At 48.9% G+C, this 24,233-nt stretch overlaps 1 protein-coding gene across 7 annotated transcripts in view; it reads left to right on the forward strand.

Annotated features, from left to right (window-relative positions):
* Nucleotides 1-24,233, forward strand: part of C1H10orf90 (chromosome 1 C10orf90 homolog) — a 302,122-nt gene that overhangs the window by 258,348 nt on the left and 19,541 nt on the right. For 5 of the 7 annotated variants that reach the window (XM_045132275.1, XM_045132235.1, XM_045132248.1 and 2 more), the window contains 3 exons: nt 13,308-13,598; nt 16,351-16,535; nt 18,807-18,981. In XM_045132275.1, coding sequence (XP_044988210.1) covers nt 13,308-13,598; nt 16,351-16,535; nt 18,807-18,981 — 651 coding nt within the window. The remainder of the gene's footprint in view (nt 1-13,307; nt 13,599-16,350; nt 16,536-18,806; nt 18,982-24,233) is intronic. The other 2 variants (XM_045132240.1, XM_045132253.1) reach the window with 2 other exon arrangements.

Raw genomic sequence — 24,233 nt, forward strand, 5'->3', positions numbered from 1 at the left:
CAGCCCCAGATCCCCAAAGTGCACAACTGGGAGTCCTAACACGATGTCCTGAAGACACACGCGGAAGGGGGTCTATCAGCAGAGGCCTCGACAGCATGACAAAGTCCCTGATTTTTTATCTCACATGGTTCAACTCCATCTTCACTTGCATCTATTTAACATTTCAAAAGGGCTCTTGCGTTCTGTCCTTGCCTTTACACAAAGCCCATGACCAATTTAAGGTTAAAGATTTGCTTCGTGCATCACCTGGCCAATTGACTTCCATGTTCATCCCAGTTATGAACATTAACTTTAAGCGTGCCAAACCATGTTCTCCTGCCCCTTCGTGTTTCATAAGAAGGGGGACATGGGCCACGGGCCTGAGCTCCTGTCTGAGCAGGAGCAGGGCCCTGGGTGACATGGGCAGCAGCACCGTGTGACGGAGGCTGGCGCTTGTCAGCGGACATGCCGCATTCAGAAGCAGTGTGCGGCTGTCCTGGAGGGATTGTTCCAAGAGCAGGAAGTGCCTGTTGGGGGCGCCCAGGTCTGCCGTGTGCGACACTGTCCGGGGCCTCAGCTTAGGCCCTGCGGTGGCCGAGGGTGAGCCAGACCCCGACCGTCCTAACGGCCTTTGCTCACGTTCAGCTGGGGTGCTCCTCGGAAGGCCCGGGTTTCCTGTCTTAGATGACATCTTGGGTTTGCTGCCTTTTGGCTTTCTATGAGGTCTGTGTTTTGTTGGTGTTTTCGTTTTGTTTCTATTGGTTATGAACTTTACTGTGTAAACAAGCCACGTGTCGGTCATATTCCCATCATGTTATACTCTTGTATCCCCTCTCCCCCACCCCCATTTCCCTGAGCATCCTCTTCCGTGGGGTCGTTGGTGTCACCATAAGAACATGAATTCATCAGCCAGTCTTGGGAGGGGGAGGCTGGACACAACACCTCAGGACACTCCTCCCCACCTCTTACAATCTTTCTGCCCCTCTTCTGCAATGTTCCCTGAGCTGTGGTGAGTGTTACAAGTCTACTCTAGTGTTAAACTCTCTACAACCTCTGGATTTTGGTCTTTTCTGTATCACCTGGACCACAGTCACTAGACATAAAACTTCTCTGGGCTCTGTCATCTGGCTTCCACCTGTCAGATTTATTTGTGCTCTGGCAATTTGGTGTGCTCAGCACATGCGACAACCTCAGCTCAGTGTCACATGTGGAAACTGCTGTCTGGAGGAGCCTCCCTTCTCTACCCAATGCTGGTCCATGTAACATCTGCCCATTCTATAGCAAGGACCCTATTCCCACTGCCCTAGCCCCGCAGCTTTGGATCTTGCTGACTGCCCTGGACCTAGGGGATGATAGCGGCTAAAATCACCCAGCTCACGATGCCTGTGTGGTCTGCAGACCATCCTCGCAGCCCACCAGAGTGGAATCCCATCAGAGCCTCCGCTGGGTGGAGGCAAGTTCCCCTGCAACTTGTTAGCTATTACCAAAGGCCCATTGCTTTTCAAATAATACTGATAGTCTCCATTCTTTTAAATGGTGAGCCAAGTCCCTTTCCATCTCTTCATATAACTGACCTTTGGAGTCAACTCTGTCATAATTTCATAATTACCATATCAATATTTTGTCCTTTCTACCTTTCTATTAGATTTCTTTCTAAGATACTGATCCTCTGTTGCTCTACTACCTGCCTATCTATCTTATCTACCAATCATCTATGTATCTATCATACATCTATTTATGTAATATCTACTTATTCATATACATAATCTCATTGTCCTCATCATGCACACAAAGACGCATGTATGTATTTAAGCTTTCAGAGTGTGCCCAAGCGTTCCTCTGTGGTCTTTGGCCCAAGAGTAGCTGGAAGGAAAAGGCAAGCGGGGCAGCCAAGTGGCTGTGGAGCCATCAATACTGTTCTCCCACGGTCTGTTCCGCTCAGGCACACCTGGCAGGAATGCATGCCTCAGCTAATGAAATTCCAAGTGAGGTTAGCCACTTGTGAGTGTCCTTGAAGGGTGGGTACAGACAGGCCTCCTTCTGCGCTCTTTGGTCTCACAGGCAGGTATCCGCTTCCCAGCTGGATGAGGGAGGCAGCGCCCCCAGGGCCGACCGGCCCAGTGGCATGCTGCTCCTCAGACTCCGTGTGCTTGAGAGCCCCCCGGGGCGGGCTGCACTGCAGGCTCAGCTCCAGGCCTGGGGGAAGTCTTGGGTTCTGCCGCTTCCACGAGCTTCCAGCTTGTGGAGGGCATTTTCAGTAGCAAGGCACTGAGCTAGCAACAGCTGTTTCTGAGCTGCACTACAGGCGAACCTCACAGCTCTCAGGTGTGGCTCCTCAAACTGTGGCATCAGCAGTGCCAGAGACTCAAGTCCACACACCAGAGCCCCAGACCAAACCTGCTGGATGGAAACTGGAATGAGCTTAGCAATGTGAGTTTTCACAAATTCACCATGTGATTCTAGGTTCCCACTAGCCTAGGGTACTAGATCAGGACCTCGACTGATGAGCTGGAACTTGAGTTTAGCATGGAGTAACTAGACATTCAAAAAGAAGGTCAGATTGTCAATTTTTTAATTCTTAAAAAGATAATGCTGGAGTTAGAAGTCGAGGCTCAAGCATGCCTGCCAAGAGTACTTTCACTGTGTGTGTGTGTGTGTGTGTGTGTGTACGTATTAGGAGCACATGTAAAATTCAGAGGACAACCTCACGGTTGTCAGTCCTTGACTTCATCTCTTGTTTGCTGCTGCAAATGCTAAGCTAGCTGGTCCCTTGAACTTATATGTCTTTGAAAATGTACTCATCTGTTATATTTATGTATTTGAAGGAGTGAGGGAACAGAAAGAGAGAGAGAGAATATACATGCCAGGGCCTCCTGCCTCTACAAATGAATTCCAGATGCATGCTCCGCTTTGTGCTTCTGGCTTTCTGTGGGCAATAGGAAATTGAGCCCAGGTTGCCAGGCCTTGTAAGCAAGTACCTATATAACTACTGGTCCAGCTCTGCATCCTAAACTTACGTGTCTTGACGTCACTTGCAGTGTAGTCAGGATGATCAGGTTGCCACAGGAAGGCAGGACACACACACACACATGTGTGGGTATGCTTTATTCTTGCCCTTCCATATACATTTTGTTTGTTGAAGACTTTTGTTCACAAATCCTCAAAACCTCAAGGACTGTGGCATAATTGGGGCAACAGCATCCTGTCTGGCTGATCTCTGGGTGTCTGTGCTCCTGTTTGGTAGCAACTGCTACCAAATATATCAGAGTCACAGCAATGAGTATGTCACAGTTCTCCATGGAAAGTCTAGAAACTTCGCTTTGGCACAGTGGCAGTGATTACAGTGGTAACGTTTTTACTCCTCTGTGTGTGTGTGTGTGTGTGTGTGTGTATGTGTGTGTGTGTGTGTGTGTGTGTGTGTGTGTGTGTGTGTATGCATATTTGGGTGGATGCAGGCACAGGTTATGTGCATGTGGAGGCCAGAGGTTGGCATCAGATATCTTCTATGTCTTTCCTGCCTTATTTTTGGTATAGAATCTGTGGTGGTTTGATTCAGGTATCCCCCATAAACTTAGGTGTTCTGAATGCCAGGTCTCCAGCTGATGGGGATTTGAGAATTAATGCCTCCTGGAGGCAGTATGTTGGTTGTGGTGGGCTTATGGGTGTTATAGCCAGTTTCCCCATGTCAGTGTTTGGCACACTCTTCTGTCAGTATTGTCCATCTGATGTTGGCCAGCAGGTGATGTACACCCTTTGCTCATGTCATCAGTTTCCCCTGTCATCATGGAGCTTCCCCTAGAGTCTCTAAGCCAAAATAAATCCTTTTTTCCCAAAAGCTACTCTTGGTTGGGTGATTTCTTCCAGCAATACAAGCCTGATTGCAACACTAATGTTGGTACTAAGGAGTGGTGTCATTTGCTGCTAGACACCTGACTATGAGGATTTGGCCTTTTGGAGCTGATTTTCCAGAGGAATGTGGGTGAATTTGAAACCTTGGCCTAAGAGACATCTTACAGTGCTGTAAGTATAGCTTTATGCATTATACTGGTCATAGTTGCAAGACCTGAATGCAGTAAGGACTATGGACTTTTGGCTTAGGAGGGTGAAAAGGAGCTTTGTCTGGACTGGACTAGAAGCAGTTTGTGTTAGAAGCTTGCTGTTAGGCCCATATCCTGAGAAATTGTGCAGGGTTGTAGTCTGTAGAAACAAACTGGTGTGAGCAGAAGGATATGGCACAGAAAGAAATCTTTGGCCCAAAACTGCTGCCTGATCAGCAACAAGTACATGAGAGATTACAACCAGTGAGATTTGGCCACCTGAACAGCATTGAGACAACAACAGTCTTTTGAAGGGGCCTTAGTGCGTAAGGAATCTCCTGTTCTTCAAAGTCTGCTTCATTCTTCCCCTGGATTAACAAATTGGCACCCCACTTGGTATTATGGAGTATAAGAAATACAGGAAAGAGAGGGTCATTGAGTTTACAATGCAGTCTTGTGTTTTGGAAATGGCCATGGGCAGTGTGAAGCAGGTTTACTGGATGCCTGCATGGAGACCCGATGGAATCATGAGGATGGATCATGGGTTGCAGTGGAGACCCAGTGGAGATGCTGGGACCACAAGATGACTGCTCAGGTAAGCTGCTGGTCCCAGATGAAGTTTTCTAGGACTGTGAGTAGGCAAGCTGGAGGTATAGAATTGGAACTCCAGAGACTTGTTGCTGGTTAAGATTATCGGACTTGGAGACTTGTCACTGGCTAGAATTGTGGGTCTTGTAACTACAGAGTTTGATGTTTGCCCTGTTTTAAGTCTTGTGTTGGCTGAATATTTCTTTGCTATGCCCAATGCCATCTTTTGCAGTGTGAATGTGTATTCTGTGCCATTATGAGTTTGGGGGGGGATTTTTTTGGCATTATGGCTCAGTTAAAAGACCTTGGATTATGGGAATGTTTGAACATCATTAGGATTGATTAAAAATATGGAGAATTTTAAAGTTATACCAAATGTACTGCATTTTACATCATGAATGGCTATCAGTTTATGGGGGGGCAGGAGTAAAATGTGGTGGTTTGATTCAGGTGTCCCCATAAACTTAGGTGTTCTGAATGCTAGGTTCCCAGCTGATGGAGTTTTGGGAATTAATGTTTCCAGGAGGCAGTGTATTGTTGGGGGCAGGCTTATGGTTATTATAGCCAGTTTCCCCTTGCCAGTGTTTAGCACACTCTCTTGTTGCTTTGGTCCACCTTATGTTGGCCAGGGGTGATGTCCACCCTATGCTCATACCATTGTTTTCTCTTACCATCATGGAGCTTCCCCTTGCACCTATAAGCAAAATAAACCCTTTTTTCTACAAGCTGCTCTTGGCCAGGTGATTTCTGCCAGCAATGGGAACCTGACTGCAACAGATCTCTCAAAGAACCTGAGACTCAACAATTAGGCTATACAGCAAGCATTTGACCCACTGAACCATCTCTCCAGCCCTTTTTTACACTCTCTTTAAGTGTATAGAGTCCTTCTAAAGGCTGGACGTGCACATTTGTGTCCTAAGGCCACACTGACTTCTGAATAACAAATCTCACTGCCCAGCCACCTGCCCTAGCTTGCACAGAGAGCAGCTCTTTTCAGACGTCACCAGTGGCTGATACTGACATTTTACAAGTCCATCTTCTTTTCTGGTCCTTGTCCTCTCTTTCCTTTGTCTTCATCTACAAGAAGAAAAGATTTTGGAGGCTGGTGCTGCTCACAGTCTAGGACAACATCTCCAGGAAGTCTCACTGCATGCAAGGAAGCCTGCTGGTTGGCTGTGGGCCTCATCGTGCGCCTTCCTCCACCCTTCTCAGTGATTTCCAGCATGACTCTTCCCCTGGGCATTCCTGGACACTGCCACTGCTTTGTTTCCTCTCCTGTGTGGCACCCACTCGACTTCTGCTGGATGGATTATGTGAAGGACTTTGTGGGGGACGCAGCTTAGGACTCCTCCGCCTCTCAGCTGGTGGGGGGCGTTTACCCAATTGGCTGTCTGCCTCCTCCCCTTCTCCTTCTCCCTCCCCAGGCTGTACTGTTGCACTGTAGATTGGACAAGGAGATGCTGAAACAATTACCGTCTGATGTGAAGCAGAAGTTGGCATGGGCCGCACGCAGCAGCACCAGGGGAACCCACATCCACGTAAGGGAAATCCTTTCAACCCACAGCCGAAAGCCGAAGCCTGAGGCAGCAAAAAGCAGAGGAGGCCTCCACTGCTGTGCTTGCCCTCGCTTCTCTTCCCTGGCTTCTCGGCAGCTACAGGCGAGCTCTGCTATTTTAAATTTCATTTTCCTTGGGTGGTAATTGAAGATAGGTTTAGGTTTGATCTCTCCTTTGAGAGGGGAAGAGAAAAGAGAAGTGTAAGCACTGGGAGAGTTGGGCTCTTCCTGAGTGCTCATCACGCCTTCCTCCACGGAGGCTTTTCTGTGCACACCCTCGCAAGCCTGGTATAGAAGGCAGCCCTTCCTCCTCAGCAAGCTCGTGTGCACCAGTGCTGAGAAAGGGGACAGCAAAATCCTGCCTGAAGAAGGAGTCCTCCTAGACCCTGGCTGCCATCCAGTGTAGGCTTCCATCCGACCAACAATACATTCTTACCAGGCTCCCTTCCTCACTTCCCAGTTAGTTGCTAGAGCCGTGGGCTTTGCTGGGCTAGACCCCTGTATAAGATAAACTCACAGACCTTCAAGGGTGGCAGGTGCCAGGGTGTGAAGGTGGGATGGAGCTAGTTAGGGTAGCAACACATAGAACTAGGTCCTCACACTGTGCAGACCAACTCTGCACTTGAGTTTGGAAACTGACGTTTATGTTAGTGGCCGAGAGACAACACCAGCTTTACCTACTGTGTTTCTTAACATGCAGGCAGTCTTAGGAAATACACAGTACAGAGGTCTTCCTTTGAGATGTGGGGCATGGCCTTACCATAGGAGACACTGAAATGTGAGGAAATGAGTGTATTTTTAAAAATAATTCGTACAAATATATATATATATATATATATATATATATATATATATATATATATATATCCCTCTTTTTGTTTACTTTTCCTTGTGTGTGTAATGTGCTCTGTACAGTGTGTATGTGGGGTGTGTGTGTGTAATGTGTGCGTGTTGTGGCCTGTGTGCTGTGTGGTGCTTACACATGTATGTACCCTTATGGTGCCCCATGTGTTTGCCTGTGGTGGCAGGAGCATAACATTGGATGTCCCACTCTATAGCTCTTCTGTCTGGTTGTGTCTTTGAGTTGGAGTCTCTTTTTATTGATTGCAGAGCTTTTGAGTCTCCCGATTGTCAGGTCTCTGCTTGCCTATAAGAGCGGGGTTACAAGGCACATAGTCATGCTAGCTGTTATTTGTGGTGTCTAGGAAATTGAATTTGGGCAGACTCAGGTGTGCATGCTTATTCAGGAAGTGCCCTGGCCTGAGGTGTCCCCCATAAACGTAAGTTTTCTGAATGCTAGATTCCCAGCTGGTGGAGATTAGGGAATTAATGCCTCCTGGAGGGAGTGTTTTTCTGGGGGCGGGCTTATGGGTGTTATTTCCAGTGTTCCTTTGTCAGTGTTTGGCACAATCTCCTGTTGCTATTGTCCACCTTATGTTGGCCAGAGGGTGATGTCCACCCTCTGCTTATGCCATCATTTTCCCCTGCCATCATGGAGCTTCCCCTTGAGTCTATAAGCCAAAAGAAACTTCCTTTTCCCACAAGTTGCTCTTAGTTGGGTGATTTCTACCAGCAATGTGAACCTGACTGTAATAGTAATGTGGTACCAGGAGTGAGGTCATTAATGCTAGATACCTGGCTGTGTGGCTTTAGCCTTTTGGAGCTGATTTTCAAGAGGAATATGGAAGGATTTGAAACCTTCCCCTAAGCAATGCCTTGTAGAGCAATAAGTATAAATTGATGGGCTATTCTGGTCGGAGTTAAAAGACCTGAATGCAGTAAGAACTATGGACTGTGAGGTTTGGCTTATGAGGGTGAGAAAAAGTTTTGCCTATACTGGTCTAGAAGCAGTTTGTGCTAGAGGCTGGCTGTTATGACCATGTCCTGAGAAGTTGTGCAGCATTGCATTGCATAGAAATGGACTGGTTTCAGCAGAGGGATATGGCACAGAAAGAATGAAATCTTTGGGCCTAAACTGCTACCTATTGACCTGAAAATTGTTTGAGAGATTACAACCATTGAGATTGGGCCACCTGACCTGCACTGGGGCAACAGGAAGAATGTAGACTCTTTTGAAGGGACCTGAATGCTCAAGGAGCGTCCTATTCTTCAAAGTCTGCTTTATTCCTCCCTGGATTAACAAGTTGGCACCCCACTTGGTATTATGGAGTATAAGAAATACAGGAAAGAGAGGGTCATTGAGTATGCAACACAGTCTTGTGTTTTTGAAATGGCCATGGGCAGTGTGAAGCAGGTTTGCTGGATGTCTGTATGGAGACCTCATGGGGCCATGAGGATGAACCGTGGATTGCAGTGGAGACCCAATAGAGATGATGGGACCACAAGACAGCTGCTAAGGAAAGCTGCCAACCCTGGTAAAGTTTTATAGGACTGTGAGTAGCCTAGCTGGAGGGGCAAAATTAGAAATCCAGAGACTGGTTGCTGATTAGAATTAGAGACTTGTCACTGGCTAGAGTTGTTGGACTTGAAGCTACAGACTTTGATGTTTGCCCTGTTTAAATCTTATATTTATTGAATGTTTCTTTCCTATGCCCAGTGCCATCTTTTTCAGTGTGAATGTTTATTCTGTGCCATATGGTTTTGAGGGGGGGATATTTTGTTGTTATGGCTCAGTTAAAAGACCTTAGACTGTGGGGATATATGAATATCATTAGGATTGGTAAAAACTATGGGAACTTTTAAAGATGGACTAAATGCATTGCATTTTACATCATTTATAGTTATTACTTTGTGGGGGCCAGAGGAAGAATGTGGTGGTGTGATTCAGGTGTTCCCCATAAACTTAGGTGTTCTGAATGCTAGGCTCCCATTTGGAGATTTGGGAATTAACACCTCTAGGAGGCAGTGTATTGTTGGGGGTGAGCTTATAGGTGTTATAACCAGCTACCCCTTGCTAGTGTTTGGCACAGTCTCCTGTTGCTATGGTCCACCTTATGTTGTCCAGGGGGCGATGTACACTCTCTGCTCATGCCATCATTTTCCCTGCCATCATGGAGCTTCCCTCTCGAGCCTGTAAGTCAAAATAAATCTCTTTCCCCACAAGCTTCTCTTGGTTGGGTGATTTCTATCAGCAATGCGAACCTGACTGTAACACTACCTAACCACTGAGCAATCTCTCCAGTCCACAGTACCCTCTTATTTCCCCAAGTCCCAATAGAACCTTCTCTTTAAAATGAGTGGCTTAGGACTCACAGAGGCCTTTTGTGCTCAGAGGTTTCACTTAAGAAAATCAAAGATATGTATATCCCCTTTATATTAGAAAAGAAACAGAAAAGCAACCATCTCTATCACATTAGTTTATAGGGAAATTTTCTAGCCAATGGGGGAAACTGTCCAACGGAAGGGTTGTTTTGTTTTCATGCTACACTAAAGACCTATACACGCTGGTGGTGCCCTCCCCTGGCCCACGTTCACGTATGTTCTCAGCTGATTTAGATTGTTTGTTACCAAGATCCTTATTGTTCTGACCCTAGTGGTCTCCTGGTGGGGGGCTTCATTTTATTGCAGGGGGTCCTACTCAACATGTTTTAAGGCCTGCTGTGGAGCAGGAGCAGGTGAAGGACCGAATTTCTAACCCAATAACCCCTTACTAGCATGGCTGACCATTCACCAGGCATCTCTGCATCCAGTCTCTTGTGTTCAGGGCATGGCTTGTCACTGTCTTCCCCAGAATCTATTGGAATTACCCTCTTCTGAAAGTTTCTGTCTAGTAGACAGTGAGTTAGTTACTTTGCTCCTCACTATGTACAGTTACCTGACAGGAAGCATCTTAAGGAAGGAAAGGGGTAAGTCTGGCTTATAGTTCCAGAGGAGAGACAGTCTGTCAAGGTGGGAAAGGCAGGGTGGCAGAAGCTTGCAGCAGAGCTCATTACATTGCGTCTGCAACCAGGAAGCAGAGTGATGAATGCTGGAGCCCAGTCAGCACTCTTTTGATATGCAGTCCAGGACCCCAGCTATGGAATGGCACCATGCATGCTCAGGGTGGGTCTTCCCATATCAAATAACTATCTATAAAATCCATCACAGATATGACCAGATATGTATTTCCATAGGGATTCTAAACACTGTCAGGTTGACAACCCAAATTAACTATAACAGACACAGTGACCTACAGAAATGGCTTTGTACTTGCTATGCAAAATTTTGGTATTAAGAAACATATTGGAAGGCAAGAAAATTATAAACAAAATGAATTACTGGAGTGACACATAATTCAGGTATGCAGGTGTCGGGGGTACAAATACTGAGTGTTACCTGAAAGTTGCTAAGTGTCACCTGGGAGGCCCTCAGAGGTGACATCTGAAGCCTGGGAAGAGCTTTGTTTCTTCGCTGAGAAGATGCTGCTTTGTTACCAGCTGGTGGGAGGCGGAGCCTTGGTAGAGGAGTGTGTCGTTGGGAGCAGGCTTAGGGGTGTTACAGCCAGCTCCCCCTTGCCAGAACTGGGCTCACTTTCCTGCTGCTGTTTACCACTTGCTGTGGTGAGGTGATGACAAGCCCCTGCTTGTGCCATGCTTTCGCCTGCCACCATGGAGCTTCCCTTCAAAGACATAAACCAAAATAAATTCCCTTCCTCCCACTAGTTGCTGTTGGTCAGGTGCTTTATCCAAGGAATGAAAGGATAACTACAGTGGCAAATTGGTACCAGTTGAGTGGGGTTTTATGCTAGAAACCTGAATGTAATGCTTTTGGAGGTTTGGAAATGATTTTTTTGGGAAGAATGTGGAAGGATTTGAAACTTTGGTCTAGAAGATGCCTTGCAGTGTCAAAGGCAGAGTTTAATGGACCATTCTGGTCACAGACTGAAAGATCTACATACAATGGATCTGTGGACCATGAGTTTGGCTTATGAGGGGAAGAAAGAACTTTGTTTAGACTGGCTGGAGGCAGTTTCTATGGGAGGCTGGCTGTGCTCTTCCCATGTCCTGAGAACTTGAGCAGGGTTGAGCGTAGAAGGAATGGACTGGTGTGAGCAGGATATACCACAGAAAGAAATGAACATATCCAGCTAGAGACAGCAGCTCCACTCACATGCAATTATTTGATAGATTACCACCATTGATTTTGGGCCATCTGTTCCGCATTGGGACTATAAGAAGAATGCTGACTTTTTTGAAGTAGATGGCCTGAATGCTGAAGGAGTGTCCTAAGAAATTTGATAGCCCACCTGGTACTATGGAGTATAACAAATGCAGGAAGGAGAGCATGTTTGGATTTAAAATGTGGCTTTGTTGGAAATGGCCTCTGGGCAATGTGAGGCAGGGTTGTTGGAGTCCCTGCATGGAGACATAGGATGAACTGTGGGTTGCAGTGGAGACCCCAGGATTACTGAGATGCCAGGACTCTAGGATGGCTGCCAAGAAGAGCTGCTGGCTTGAGATGGTAGTTTCCCTGGGTTGCGTGCAGCCCAGCTGGAGGGGTGGAATTTAAACCCCAGAAACTTTGTCACTGATTACAGATGTTACACTTGGAGTTATAGGACTTGATGTTTGTACTATTTGTTTTATATCTTTATTGGTTCAATCTTTTTTTATGCTATGCCCAATGCCATCTTTTGCAGTGTGAATGTTTGCAATGTGTGTTATATGTTTTGAGTTTTACAGATGACAGTTAAGAGACTTCAGACTATGGGGATGTTTAGACAGCAGTTGAATTGATTTAAAAAAACTATGGGATCTTTTAAAGTTGGACTGAATGCATTGCATTTTACATCACGGATGGTCTTTAGTTTATGGGGGACAGGAGTGGAATGTACTGGTTTGTATCGACTGTCCTTCATAAACTCATGTGTTTTGTAATACTTAGTCCTCAGCTGGTGGCGGTTGCTGGAGGAGGTGTGTTGTTGGGGGTGGTCTTAAGGGTGTTATGACTAGCTTTCCCTTGCTAGGGTTCAGCTCATTATTTTGCTATTTTCTACCTGCTGAGCCCTTAGTCATGCCATTCTTTCTCCGGTCATCATGGAGCTTCCCTTCAAGACTGTAAGCCACAGTAAAACACTTTCCTTCCACCAGCTGCTTTTGGTTTGGTACTATATCACAGCAACAAGAATGTAACTATAACACTCATGCCACCACCAACAGAATATAAAACAGGCATCGAAGAGAAAGTGACTCTTGATTCCTGCTACTTAACTGCCCTCTCCTTGGGCATTGGGCTGGCCCATCACCAGGTCCCTCACAATTATTCTTATGCATTAAAACATTTGTTGCAAATGTCCTTCATTTTGCTTTGTTAGCTTAATAATATAGTTTCAAGATTATTACACATTTCCATCAGGACACCTGCTGCATTCTTGTAACTGATCCAAAGCACCGGGGTATGTAATCATTTAGCTAGTCCCCTGCTGGTAGACATGCAGTGGCTTCCTGACTTTTGGTGGTACACTGTGGAAGCCACACGTGGCATACATATGTGGGTCCACTGCCTCATCAGAGCTGCACACGGTGACCTTTCTGTGGTCTCCCACGTCTGAGCTCCCAACAACACATTTCTTGGCATCAGAATCTCCATAACAGTAAGAAGATCATCAGTTAGTGATCCTTGGACACTGTGCTAAGCATTTTATGGGCAATAGTATTTTATTATCTTATTACCTCTGCTTTAATATTTGACATTTCTATAAATAACTGTATTGGATATATAATTCAGTAAATGCTATAAAATATGTTTCTATATTTTAACATGAAACCAAATGATATGATGAGTGAGTAGTATCTGTTATTATTAATTCATTGAATTATAACTTCACATAAGTTTTATAGATGAAGCTGGGTAGCATGATGTGACAGAGGTGGGATTTGAAACAGAAGTACAGGTCCAGAGTCGAGGTGCTCCACCTACCCACTCTGCTGATCACCAGAGTGCATATGATGAACCTTAAGTGTAATGCTAAGCACCGTACCTTGACAGCTCAGTACACAGCAGCAGTGTGTACAAGTGGAGCTCCTAGCTAGCATTCGAGGGCAATCTTGCCACACATTGAGAGTTGGTGAGATCATAGCCATAACAAGTGCCTGAGGTCCCTGAGGCACTACTAGACTGTCTCCAGGAGAGAAACAGGGCGGTGGATATCAGTACTTAAGACGTAAGCTCATCAGATATTTTGAGCACAACTGTTATTTTATTTTTAGTAGAAACAAAAGTATTTTCTGGAAGCAGCAAGGAGCAACAAGGAGAAGCGCACGTGAGACTACTTGCTTCCTCAGTGGAACAGACGCCCATTAAACACTTCTCTCCCGATGGGGACAGTTCACCAAGCAATGACTGTCAGTCTAGCAACCTTTCTGAGCCTTCAGAGAGACGGCATCCGCGCTTGCTGAGACCCAGAGTCACATTGCCAGGGTTTCTTTGTCCCTTACGAGACTCGGGCACCTCTCTGCAGGAGGACAGAGCTGTTCAGATAGAAAGACAGTTCCCTGAAGGTGAGGAGAGAGGGCGGCGAGGGTGGCAGTGCAGATGGTTCTAGGTGCTCGTACGGCAGGTGGCTGTTGTCTCCCTGGGCATGGTTCTCACAGGCTGGCCTGATGTTGGCAGCAGGGCAGAGCAGAGAGAGACAGACAGACAGACAGACAGCAGGACCAGCAGGTGGAAGTAGTAGCCAATGTAGCAGCCAGAAGGCAGCTCTATCTGGATCAGTGACTCCCAGCCCTGCTACACCCAAGGCTAATGCCAGGCAAGTCAGAGAACACTCAGTCCACAGCGGAACTCGGGCAGGAGCTGAGGAAAGTCTGAGGCGCTGGTGCAGCTGTCCACGGCCCCCAGCACTGACGAGGATGATAGCTCCCCACGCATGGCCTACGCCTGAGCAGAGTACAGTGCATCTCACAGTGCACACAGGGCAGGTCCTCATCTCCGCCTCACGAGGAGGAGGGAGCCATGTTGAACGCAGGTGTCTTTTCTTGGAGGTTTAACTGCTGGCTACTTCTAAATAGTGCGCTGGATGCTGCTGTAGAAAAAGACCTAAGAATGTAATAGAAGATGAGCTCAGGCACCCAGTTATGTCAGTGGGAGAATTTAGATTTCTTGCCACTCTGAATATGTTTTCAAAGCACTATGGGAAAAGACACAAAGAAATACCAGAATATGTAGCTTTGAGTTACAAATATTAAAAAGAAGTCACTTGGAATCTATATTAATCCCTCTCCCTTCGGCCACTGATCCATTACAGAAGTATTTCTTAACCACCCGCTGTAAGCTGGGCGTGTGGCCAGTGCACTCCGTCTTTCAAGCTCCAGGTACAAGCGACCATCAGCCAGCCTGTGTCTGTTATGTGGGTGGAGGGCACCAGATCCCAAGGACAGCCTGACACTCTGAGCAGGTCCGGGTGGAGGAATAATCACCCAAAATTATTTTGAACAGGAACTTGAAATATTGTTAGATGTTTAAAAGTCAGACTGGAGGCAAAAACAACAAAACAAAACAAACCTGTGTAGGAGGAGGAGGACAGCTGCCCAGCGCTCAGAGAAAGCCATTGCTCGTATAGGGACTTGCAAGCAAGCGCAAGTGCAGGGCTGTGGGTTAAGTTGGAGGACCCTTCTGTACCCTCCTTAGGAATCTGAACTTAAGCAAGGTCAAGGCCTTGAGGAGAAGCATGGTGGAAAGATTTGCTTTGTCCTTTGAGGAGTGTGGGTAAAGATGGGCAAGGGAGCAGGCCGGGGCTGAGACTCAGCCAGAGAGGAGAGTGAATGGTCACTAGGGCGAGGAGCTACGAGGTGGAGACTGTCTGAGGCAGACAGCCGACCCGATCCTGGTTACAGGCAGTGAGGAGGGTTGAGCGTGGCTAGTTCTGCGTGGGAGGAGGTAGAGAAAAAGTGTTCCCAGGAGACTTGGAAACAGTGTGGTGGTGAGAGGGGGGTTTAGGCTGGTGGCTGGACTTGGGCTAGAGTTTACGACTCGAGAGAATGGAGAATACTGAGAAAACCCCCCCAAGAGGGGTGAACAGCCAGTGCTTGGGAAAATGAGGGGATGACATGAGCACCTCAAAGTAGCATGGTGTTGGGAGAGAATCACCCTTGGAGGTGGCACAAGCCACAAGAAACCATCAGTCTGGAGATTTTAGGCAGTGGGGTTCTCCACTGAGATAAGACAGCTGGCCCAACCAGAAAGGGTTTAGGTGTGAACGCTGTCTCCTGTGGCCAGGGGAGCCACCACATGGTCACCTTGCCTCTCCCAGAATGTGTTCCTTGTAGGCCCCTGGCCTGGTGCTATGGACAGCTGTGGACTGAGCACAAAACAGTCCAGTCCTGGAAAGCTCCACAGACATCATCTTGGGCCCCCACCTTATGATTGGCAGAGGCAGGGACGGATGCCATCCTGGGAAGGAAAAAGGTGTTCTAAACGTTGGGGCTAAGCCCAGAGGTGAGAAGTCATCAGGCAGCAAAAGCAAAGGAGCTTTGTGGAGAAAGGAGGCCATGCAGGGCAGGAAGACACTGAGCTGGGACAGAGGGTGAGGTGGGAAGATACCATGGGGAGAGTAGGGAGTTCAGATGGAAGAATGGGCTAAGGGTGGATGGAAGGACCTGCTTCTTTATGTTCCAGGCTGAGACTTGGTCAGAAGGTGGCCAGGGATGCTTCTTAATCATCCTTCTACCACTTCAGAGGCCACCCCACCCAGGGAACCTAGGGAAACTCATTTCCTGACCTTTTCCACAAAATGAAAGCGAGATGGTTCCAGAAAGGGCCCAACCCAGCACTGAGGGAACAGTGCTTCTAATTACTGTATAAAGCAGTAGACTCTGGCAAATGAAAGGGAGGGCTAAGTGTCTGAATGCCATCCCCTGTCCTTAGATCATTAGTGTGCGGAACACAAGCCAGATTAACATGCTATCCTGAAACAAGAAAACGGTAATAATTGCACACATTTAATATGAAATCCAGAATAGAGAAGACTCTTTATTCTGAGCAAAGGCATCTGGTCATTACAAGCCAAGGAGATAGATACCTCCGTGGCACGACTAGCCAGTCATGGAACTAGGCTAACTGTAAATGCTCCTCCCTGTGACCAGCCCAGCTGGGAGCATCTGTGATGAGGCACAATAGTGTTGGCTTAACGAGGCCCATTAATAACCCACTGGCATTTCTATTTTCAAAATTGTCTTCTGTGTCTAATGGTGTTGATGAGCCAGGCAAGAACTGCTGGGCACCCTCTAAATGGTTCTCAACCTCCTCTCTCAGGAGACTACACATGCTGTGACTTGGTTGTAAAATTAGAGGAATGTAAGAAGAGTGAAGATCCCAAGATGTCTGATCCCTCACCAGTACCCCCAGCTCCAGCACCCCCAGATGGACCAAGGACCCCTTATCTGTTGGAAGATGATTCTGAGCCTCAGCCTCCGCTAGGAAGCTCCATGACGTTGAAGGTAAGGCCTTCTGTGCACCCCCACTTGCTGCCTGCCAAGGGTATGTGGGAGTACAGGGCACACCTGACCGCCCTTCTGCCTCTCCCTCCTCTACCTCATGCCGGGCACTCTCCTAACTTTCCCAACCTCTCCCTGCCACTGTGTGGGTAGCAGAGATGACAGTGACTCCACAGGTAAGAATGAGGATCAGGTCCGACTAACAGTAGTAGTGACCATAGCAATGATGGTGTCCAGCGGCAGGCTGCTCTTTGGTCCTCCATAGACGCCCAAGCAGGCAGGAGCTTCCATAGTCAAATGAGCACATGCAGCCTTTGAAAGCTTAAGAAACTGGGCTGGAGGAATTGCTCCATGATACAGTTCCTGCCTAGCATACGTGAGACTCTAGCCCCAACCCCATGTACCAAATATACATGTGTATATATCAAGGAAATACTTATACATCATACATACCCACATGAAGTTGCAAGTCACGTGGCCATGCCCAAATTGAAGGACACAGAAGATTGCATTTGCTTCTTCCATGATTATAGAAGCAATATGCAGGTACTTACTAAAGTTATAAAATTTTGGAGGACAGGTTACCCACAGAGAGAGATGCTGCAACAGCATACTGGGAAGGTACTTGGTGTGGGGTGAGCCTCCCCCAAAGTTCCGCCAGCTCAGTCCTGAACCCAAGACCCTTAGTAGCCCCTAGTGAAATGTTCATGTCCTCCCAAATCATCCTAAACCTCCAGGATGTCTCCAGCTGAGCGTGCCGCCCTTTGGGCTTTCTCGAGGCCAGTCCTCCAGCCCTGGAGCTTTGCCTGAAATCTTACTGCACCTAGTGACTGGGGACTTACAGTGCCCAGTAGCCATTGGCTGGCACTTGGCCAAAGCAACTCCTTTATAGTATAGTGCCAGGGCCATGGCACAGACCCCTGATATAGATGGAATGTCCCCACTCACGGTGAAGTTGGAGGAATGGGGTGGTGACATGGTAGCTTGTCCAGTGAACTTGTGCTGAACCCTAATGCATGCAGACCTCAGAACAATGCCGGTGACAGAGACAAGGTCAGTGCCTCGGCCCAGCATGGAGATGGGCCTGTGGGAGTCACTCTTGCATCAAGCTGTCTTCAGACTGGCTCTGGCTATCCCACAGGGCTTACTGGGAGAGGTGAAACTGGACCAATGGGGGTGGCTGCAGGTGGTCCTCAAAGTGGAGGAGCAATCTGAGCAAAGATGCTCAGAAAACTGGGGGTTAGGGCAATGAGTGGCAGCAGAAGATAAGCACCGAGCCTGTGTAGCTGAGAATCAGCACATGATCTACCATCAGCCTCGGTGTTTGCATCTGTCCAATGGGAGCAAAAACAAGTACCTCCCAGAATCCACGTGGGAATTCCAAGAAATGGTCTGTACACAGGGAGCGCCCAGGCCCAGCCTAGTGTCTGTCACATCCTCAGAGGTCAATTTAGTGCATAGAGATGGGAAGGGTGAGGCTGACTTGGCGTTCACAGGACCGTTCTGCATAGCAGTGACTTCCTCTCAGCTCTTTCCACCAAGAAGTGAGATTCTTATTTTTTAAAATTTTTTTGTTCATTTTTATTTATTTATTTGGGAGTGACAGAGAGAGAGAAGCAGATAGAGAGAGAGAGAGAGAGAGAGAGAATAGACACGCCAGAGCCTCCAGCCACTGCAAACGAACTCCAGACGCGTGCACCCCTTGTGCATCTGGCTAATGTGGGTCCTGGGGAATCAAGCCTTGAACTGGGGTCCTCAGGCTTCACAGGCAAGCGCTTAACCGCTAAGCCATCTCTCCAGCCCAAGAAGTGAGCTTCTTAAGCCACAGATAGCATTTCTCCCATGAAGACCCACTTTTCACCCAGGAAGATGATGTATGTCTATGCTTCCCCAGACTCCACCCCAGCAGGAGCAAGATTTATAACGTCTGCTTTGCAGCCCCATCCATGTCTTTGGATCTGATTTGGGTCCCTTGGCAATGAGGAGCTTGACAGGGTAGAAGAAGAAATGGGCAGAAGTCTGCCTTTGCACTCAGGTTCGTAACTGCTTGATCCTTCCACAGTGAGGCCCAGCTGACCTCTAGGACCTGTGTGGTCAATGCACATGAATCACCTTCACACGAGAAGATGGTGATGTGCCTCTGGCCAGCAGCTTTTGACTGGTGACTGTCATACTTTTGATTGGCTTCTCTTGGGTGAAGCAGATGGTCATACTGCTTTGGGGGACCTTCTCTTACACAGTGACTTTTTTTTTTTTTTTTTTTGGCTCCATTAGGAAGCACTGGAGGTCCGGAAGCCTCAGTTCATTTCTCGCTCACAAGAGCGGCTGAAAAAGCTGGAGCACATGGTGCAGCAGAGGAGAGCGCAGCAGGAGAGCCTGGGGCAGCGGCAGAGCACCCCGCCCGCCCGCGCCAACAGGAAGCAGTTCACCGTGCCCCATCCTCTTAGCGGTAAGCTGGAGGCGGCCTGGGAGCGAGTCTGGGGAGAGGTGTCCTCGGGGAAGGAGCCTACACCTAGCCGTGTTGGTTCGAAATGACCTCACCGGCATGGGTAAGGCTCGGGACCACAAACCTGCTCTGGGAGCCGGTCGGTTCTGAGCACGGAACTCAGAGATAAGTCGGGATGCAGATTTACCACTGTGGCCGGGAAAGAAGCCATGCCACTATAGCAGTGGGGAGGGCGGCCTCAAATTCTTGGCTCCTTACCCACGTTTGCAAGCCATGCTCTTTGCCCTTCGTAGACTTCAGACCAGACTTCAGGGCGAGAGGTTGACTCCAGCCTGTCTACATCGACATTCGTCATCTTGAAACCTTCCTGCTGTGAGCTCAGAGAAGGGCCAGCCAGCTAGCTCAGCACTGAGGGTCCAGCTGACCCAGGGAGGCAGGGCACTCCCTCATTCATGGGGGAAGGAGTTAGCAGGAACCGTCTCTGGGCCCAGCACCATGTGGGGAGCTGGGCACGTGACAGTGGAAGACTGACCTCAATCTTCATGGAGCTCGTAAACAGCCCATTAAGCTAGCAAGACGAGGGCAGGGAGGGGACAGCAGAACGCATTCTTGGGAGAAGCCTCTGCTCTCGCCTTCTGAATACAGGAATGAGGTCGCTTTTCCTAGGAAAATGCTTTGGCCCCTAGGAGGTGAGATCATAAGTACGGTTGTGAATAAAAGTCCTCTGCGGTAAATTACCATATTCAATAAAGCGCAGTTTAGCAGACATAGCAAGATCTTACAAGGAGGAGATGGGAAAGGGTTCCGTGACAGAATCTCCTCAGTCCCCACTGTCTGTGGGCCGGTCTGTCTCCTTGCCACTTGGCTACCCTGAGCATCGTGAGGGAGCTGCCTGGAGCCCCCAGCAGGCACGGATGGCATTGCAGGCATCCCTGTCGTGCCAGGGATCTGGGCAGACACCTGTTGCTTCCTCCTCCTGACACTTTCCAGGATGCTGAGACATCGAAACCAAGAAGACGGCTGTGCAAAGGGTTCCCCGCTGCACCCCTTGTCTAGCCAGCATTTCAAGCCAGGAGGTGGACACTGTCTTGACCTGGATGCATGCTCTGGGGAGAAGCTGGGTTCAGGTTCAGATTTCACAATTTGCTGTCAGCCACGGTTGGCATGTTTTGGGGCCAGGGTGCCAAGGATGCCACTTGATAAGAACACTTAGTCCACCAAAGCTGGTGTCATCAGCTGCGGAGTGACGCCACTACAGCAACGTATTTGCATATTCACACCATGGCATCTGAGGACTCCTTTTCAGCCAGGCCCCTGCGCTCTGTGTAGGAAGTGAAGACGCAGGGCAGGAGGGAACCAACTTAGTGTGATGACAGCTCCATGACAAAACCCGAGCTAACTCACCTCACAGAGTGAAAAGGAAGGCTTCCTTGGGCTCACGGTCTTGAAGGTTGCAGTCTATACTCGGTCTGCCCTGTTAGTTTTAGGCCTGTGGCAAAGCAGCATATCACAGTGAGGAGTTTGCAGAGGAACTCACATTGCAGGAAGCCAGGGAGGGGCTGGGGTCATAAGAGCGCCTTCAAGAACATTCCCCGGGTGACTTGAAGCTTCCCACCAGGCCCCACCTCTTCTGTCTCCTACCATCTTCTGATAGCTCCGCGCTGGATACGGAGCTGTTGACACTGGGCCTTGGCAGGGCACTGTCGATCTGAACTCTGTCTCGCGCCCCTGTAATCTGGGCCACACTGAGAGCTAACAGTGTCAGAGGTGATGTGGCCTTGGCAGGTGGAATACAAGGTGGAAATGTAGTATTCTCAGAGCTCTGGTAGCCAGGCGGCAAAGTCAAGGCAGGCACAGGACTGATCCCCCAGAGGCTCGGAGGGAAACGCCGCGTGTTTCTGGCCAGCGTCGGCGCTGCTGGGCTCACACATACCTCACTCTACTCTCTGCTTGTCTTTATGGACTTGACTCCTTATGTCTGTGTTTGCTCCTCCCATACACTGGGCTAAAGTCCCACTTTGTTACCACCTCATATCAACCTGAGCTCATCCACAATGACCCTATCTCCAATATAAAGTCAAAAAAAGGTCACAATTAGAATTGGAATTAGGACTTGAACATATCTCTCTAGGGGTCATAATTCTACTTGTTACACCAACCAACTTTGACATTGTGTCCAAAACAAAACCCTTACCAGTTCCTGTGCCTATAAACAAAAATCTTAAACTTGTACATAAAGAAGGTATGAGGCCTAGGAAATAGTATTAAATAACCAAGACACCCTTTTATTCTGTAAAAGTCTAAGACGGTCTTGACCACCGGAATGCTCTCAGGACACTTGGCTGACAAGGATTTTATGGTCACTGCAACTGTCCCTGTGTTATGGATGTGCTGAGGAGAGGTTATTTTCGTGTTTGTGTTAGATCAGACAAGTTCTGAAACCAGAGACTTGTGTGAGCTCAGGCAAGTGAGAGGGGATGTTTAAGGCCCCATTAAACAAGTCCATCGTATGCATTTTGTCTTTAGCCTGTCTGCTGGCAAGATGATAAAAGCAGAATGCAGATGTTTCCTCACATGCTAAATTAGTTAATAAATCATGTGCGCGAACGAGCCCTGGCTGCAGCAAGGAGGTGTCTGGTGGAAGGATGACCCAGGCTGGTTTACCACGATGGGGTGGCTGCCCCTGCTTCGTGCTCCACAGAGCAGTCTTGGCTCAGGGACAGACCGGAAAGCCCAGGTGGGAGCTCCAGGCAGCTGACAAAACTGGCTGGAGTGAGGCCCTGGATTTGTAGGGATGGTGATGAAAGGGACCAGGGACAAGCAGTCTCACGCAGGCTAACGAGTTCTGAGCAGCCTCTGAGGCACAGGGTCAGGGCGGAGCACGTGCGGAGCACGTGCACACACGTGCAAATATGCCGCATACATGGGTGTAGGTGTTAAGTAGACCTAAAGGTCCCTGTTTGGAGGCAAAGAAATGTTTACGAACAATTGGGAGTGACATGCAGAGCCGGAAGTAGCATTTTAAGTGCCAGCCACAGTCCTCAGCTCCAGGCACAGATCTTGCCATTGCACTGGGGAGGATAGAAGCTAAGCAGGTGGGTTCTGGTGCCAGGTGAGTGGGGAGGGAAGAACAAGAGTGAGGAGTGGCTGGGAAAGCCTGGCACAGCTATGGCAATGGGGCCTGGAGAGGCAGAGCGGCCAAAAGCCAGCTCAAGGGAAGACTGCAGAAGGAGGCCAATGGGCTGTTCACGCAGCTGCTAAGGCTGGTCTCGTTCAGAAGGCAGCAGCTGCAGGCACGGGGTAGCAAAGATAGAGCCTAGGCATGGCACTGGGGCGTAGATAAGTGAGAGAGGTTCTTAGGTGGGATGATGTGTAGAGAAGGCGGCGATGGCAGAGTTGTGGGAAAGAAGTTGGGATGGAGGACCTGAGGGGAGGCGCCAGGAGGGCGCTGCTGTCAAGCTTAGACACGCTGTTCAGTGCAGCCTTCAGGGCCTCTGCCTTCCTCCCAAGCCAGCCCTCCACCTGGCCAGTTTATGGGAGCCAGCTGGGAGCTGTAAAGCTCTCCATCACTACCATGCAGCTCTTGGTGCTCCTGGATAGACTGAGTCATGGGCAAAGGTGGTTAGAGAATTTGGAATTCGTCATTGCTTCTGTCCTCCAGACAGAACCAAGAGCAGCTGGGAGGCATTAAGCCCAGGCCTCTGGCAGTAGAGGTTTGACACTGGCATTTATTAAGGGCTCAGCGCCTGTAGTAAGTTAGTGACAGACCTTACTGCTCCTTTTTGACTCGCATATATGGCTCCATCCTGCGTCCACTGTAGCTCTCCAAACCTGGCCCTGGACCACTTCAGACTGGTGTGTGGGGCAGTTCCCAGCCATAGAGCTCTCTACATTATATCCCCACTCGGAAGCCCAAGACCTGACCCCACCACCTCCTGCCTGGTTGACCTCATTTACTGTCTTTCCTTTACCCCAGAAGACGTTCCCTCAGGAACCCCACAGTACCTGACAGAGCTTGCCTGCCCCCCACCCCCGTATCACAGCATCCTATCAGACCTCACACTCAGCCTCTTCATTCGATGCTCGGCCCTAGGCCCTTGGGTCCCCTTGACACATGGCGCACTGTGTGCTGCCTTATGGCTCCTGGCTGGATGCTCCGCTAACGGCGGGTCACGGTTGCTGCTTCGCGAGGCCTGGCAGCTCCCCCGCAGGCCGCGCGTCCTGCCTGCCACTGCCTCGGCTCCCTCCGCCCCCACCCGCCGTGTCTTCTCCAGGCTTTCCCAAGTTGTGTCCATAACGTACAGAAAATCCACCCCTATCACCACGGTTTTCATCCTTTCTTTGCCATTTGAATACTCATGACACCAGAGAAGGGGCTAAGTCTGGAGTTTCCAGGTTCTTGTGTCTCAGGACAAGGAATTACACCAGCACCTCATAAGGTAATAGAAATAGGGACCGTTTATTAGAAGGAGAAAGGAACTCACAAGAATGGAAGTGGGCTACTGAGTTGGCAAAAACATATCCACAAAGCCCAGGGATGAGCCCCCATAGCCCTTTGTAGGTCGATTACGTAACGTCCTCCCGTCCTGTTTGTGGAGCCTGGACAGTTCTCAGCCATGCGCCATTGTAGCCACTGTAATGTGTATCCAGCATCATCGGGAGGGGTCCAGCCTTCCCTTTCCATCACCCCCTTATCACATGTGGATCTGGAGAGGTCCTCTCCAAGTCCCTACTCCTGACAGGCCCTTGGCTCTTACATGTTGTATGTCCCCTCCTCCCTCCCCTTCTCCACTTGGGCTTCTAGTCAGGCGGGTGTGCTAGGAGAATGTCCTCAGACTAGAAGCAAGCGCTGGCGGGCACGTCCGTGTCTGGCCAATCAAACCAATTGGATCTGCGTTGCATTCTCCACACTCCCCAAGGTGAGCCAAACCAGAGCCATTGAAATCACGGGCCAGTAGAAGGACGGAATTCTCCAGAAGGCACAGAGAGATTTCCTCCTCCTGCGGGTCCGCTGCAGTCACTGAAGTTCTTGGCTGCAGAGAGCGTTAGCAGTCATTTGCATTCCCAGAGCGTGGGGCAAGACGTGGCCCAGCCGACAGCAGAGGCTGTTGGAAGTCGCCCTGCAACGGAAGCGGGCCGGCCCTGTACCTTGCTCATCAGTCAGGGCCGCATCTTCCTTACTGTTGCCCCATTTGATCTCATGAACAGTTTCCCAAGAAACACTGGAAGGAATATCTGTGGTCAGCTCTCCCAAT

The sequence above is a fragment of the Jaculus jaculus genome, chromosome 1 (assembly GCF_020740685.1).
Source record: "Jaculus jaculus isolate mJacJac1 chromosome 1, mJacJac1.mat.Y.cur, whole genome shotgun sequence".
Lineage (NCBI taxonomy): Eukaryota > Metazoa > Chordata > Mammalia > Rodentia > Dipodidae > Jaculus > Jaculus jaculus.